Source organism: Leopardus geoffroyi, chromosome B3 (genome assembly GCF_018350155.1).
Source record: "Leopardus geoffroyi isolate Oge1 chromosome B3, O.geoffroyi_Oge1_pat1.0, whole genome shotgun sequence".
Taxonomy (NCBI): Eukaryota; Metazoa; Chordata; class Mammalia; order Carnivora; family Felidae; genus Leopardus; species Leopardus geoffroyi.
Window position 1 is genome coordinate 70,484,686 of NC_059337.1, and position 1,931 is coordinate 70,486,616.

At 37.3% G+C, this 1,931-nt stretch overlaps 1 protein-coding gene across 1 annotated transcript; it reads right to left on the reverse strand.

Annotated features, from left to right (window-relative positions):
* Positions 1 to 719: 719 nt before the first annotated feature.
* On the reverse strand, positions 720 to 1,661 carry LOC123583662 (olfactory receptor 4K13-like). Its single transcript, XM_045450809.1, has one exon. The coding sequence runs from the start codon at positions 1,659 to 1,661 to the stop codon at positions 720 to 722; it is 942 nt and encodes a 313-aa protein (XP_045306765.1).
* Between the last annotated feature and the right edge of the window lie 270 nt (positions 1,662 to 1,931).

The window sequence follows — 1,931 nt, forward strand, 5'->3', positions numbered from 1 at the left end:
CATAAATGACTGAATTCAGTTGAAAAATCATTGTGTTCAAGTTACTGGTACAGCAAGCTGCACTGAGCAGTTCATGGTTTTAATCTGTAATATTTGTGTTGATATTGATTCTTAGAAAACTATTTGAGTACACAAAGGTATGTTGGAAACATTTATTTTTAGGCATATTTTTTACATTCTACTAAAGATGATTAGCATATTGAGGCTATATAGTGAGAAAGTATTCTTATCCCCATTCAAATCACAATGCCTCTGTGAAGACTCCATATGGTGAACAAATATTGATGGATGTTTTCACACCTATGAAGTTACTTAATATAACTTTAGAAATAAAAATTGATAATAAACACCATATAGTGTGATATCTTACTGAATTTACCCATTTTTACATATTGGGCCATTAAAACTATAAAATTTTTGTAAGAAGATATATGATTGGATATTTTAAACATTCATCAGGGTCTTTTCCCTGACTTCTAAGATAAGAAAGTACAAGGAAGTAATGAGTGCACACTAATTTATGTAATAAATTACTGCTATGAACATTTTCCATTATATTTTTAATAAAACTGACCTTAATATTCCATGAATTTTGAGGGAGGAAATTGATAGTCTTTAAATTTTTAATTTTGATTGTTCTGATAAATATTAAATTTGGTATTTAATATCAAAATCCCAATAGCAGAGAACACAAAACAGTCAGCTGTTATAAACGTTCTTTAGGAAGTGAGCCAAGAGCCAATGTGCTGGCTGCTGAGTCTCTTAATGGCTGCTTTCATTTCTTGATTCCTCAGAGTGTAAATAATTGGATTAAGGAGAGGGGTGATTATAGAGTAAAACACAGAAAGAAATTTATCTACAGAGTAACTCTTGAATGGGAAAACATAGATGAAGATAGCAGGACCAAAGAAGAGAGTGACCACAGTGATGTGAGCAGACAGTGTGGACACTGCCTTAGAGGATGCACTGGAGGAGTGCTGACAAATGGTGACCACCATGACAATGTAGGATAAGAGCAGGAGAATGAAGCAGATCAGGGACAGTAGTCCACTGTTTACAGTAACCAAGAGCTCTAGGATATAGGTCTCAGTGCAGGCAAGCTTGATGACCAGTGGAAGATCACAGAAAATGCTGTCCACAACATTGGGACCACAGAATGGCAAACCTATAGTGAAAACCATCTGGCTTGTGGTATGTATGGACCCAATTGCCCATGAGAGCAGCAGAAACCCGATGAGCACCCTGTGATTCATGATGGTCTGATACTGCAAGGGCTTGCATATGGCAACATACCTGTCTATGGCCATAGCTATCAGAAGAGACATCTCTCCACCCCCGAAGAAGTGCATAAAAAACATCTGGACCATGCAGCCCCACAAGGAGATGGTCTTGTGTGTTCTAAGGAGGTCGGCAATCACTTTGGGAGTTGTAACAGAAGAAAGACATAAATCAAAAAATGATAAATTTGCCAGAAAGAAATACATGGGGGAGTGAAGATGTGTATCAACTATCACAGAGATCACAATGAGGAGGTTTCCTACTATGATGGCTACATAGACAAGGAAGAAGACTGCAAAGAAGAGTATTTGAATTTCTTGAGAAGTGGAAAGTCCCAGCAAGATGAACTCAGACACACTTGATCTGTTGTTGGGGACATCCATTCATCCTTTCATATGAGTTCATCAGAGGTTGCCTAGAAGAGGGAAAAACACACAGAATATCATAGGGACTGACAAATCTGTAAACTTCATCCTTACTTACATACTGTCTCTTATGCAGGCAAACAACCCATTTGGTACTATGACTACTTCTTTCATATTTTACAGGAGATATTTCACTGGACCACATGGTATAGAAACTGGAGGGAATAGAGCCAACTAAATAAAATGGGTGTATTGGTTAGTAGGGGCAAGGTCAGTTGGACATTTGAG

Coding starts and splice junctions, on each gene's coding strand:
- LOC123583662 (XM_045450809.1), bottom strand. CDS start 1,661: ATGGATGTCCCCAACAACAGATCAAGTGTGTCTGAGTTCATCTTGCTG.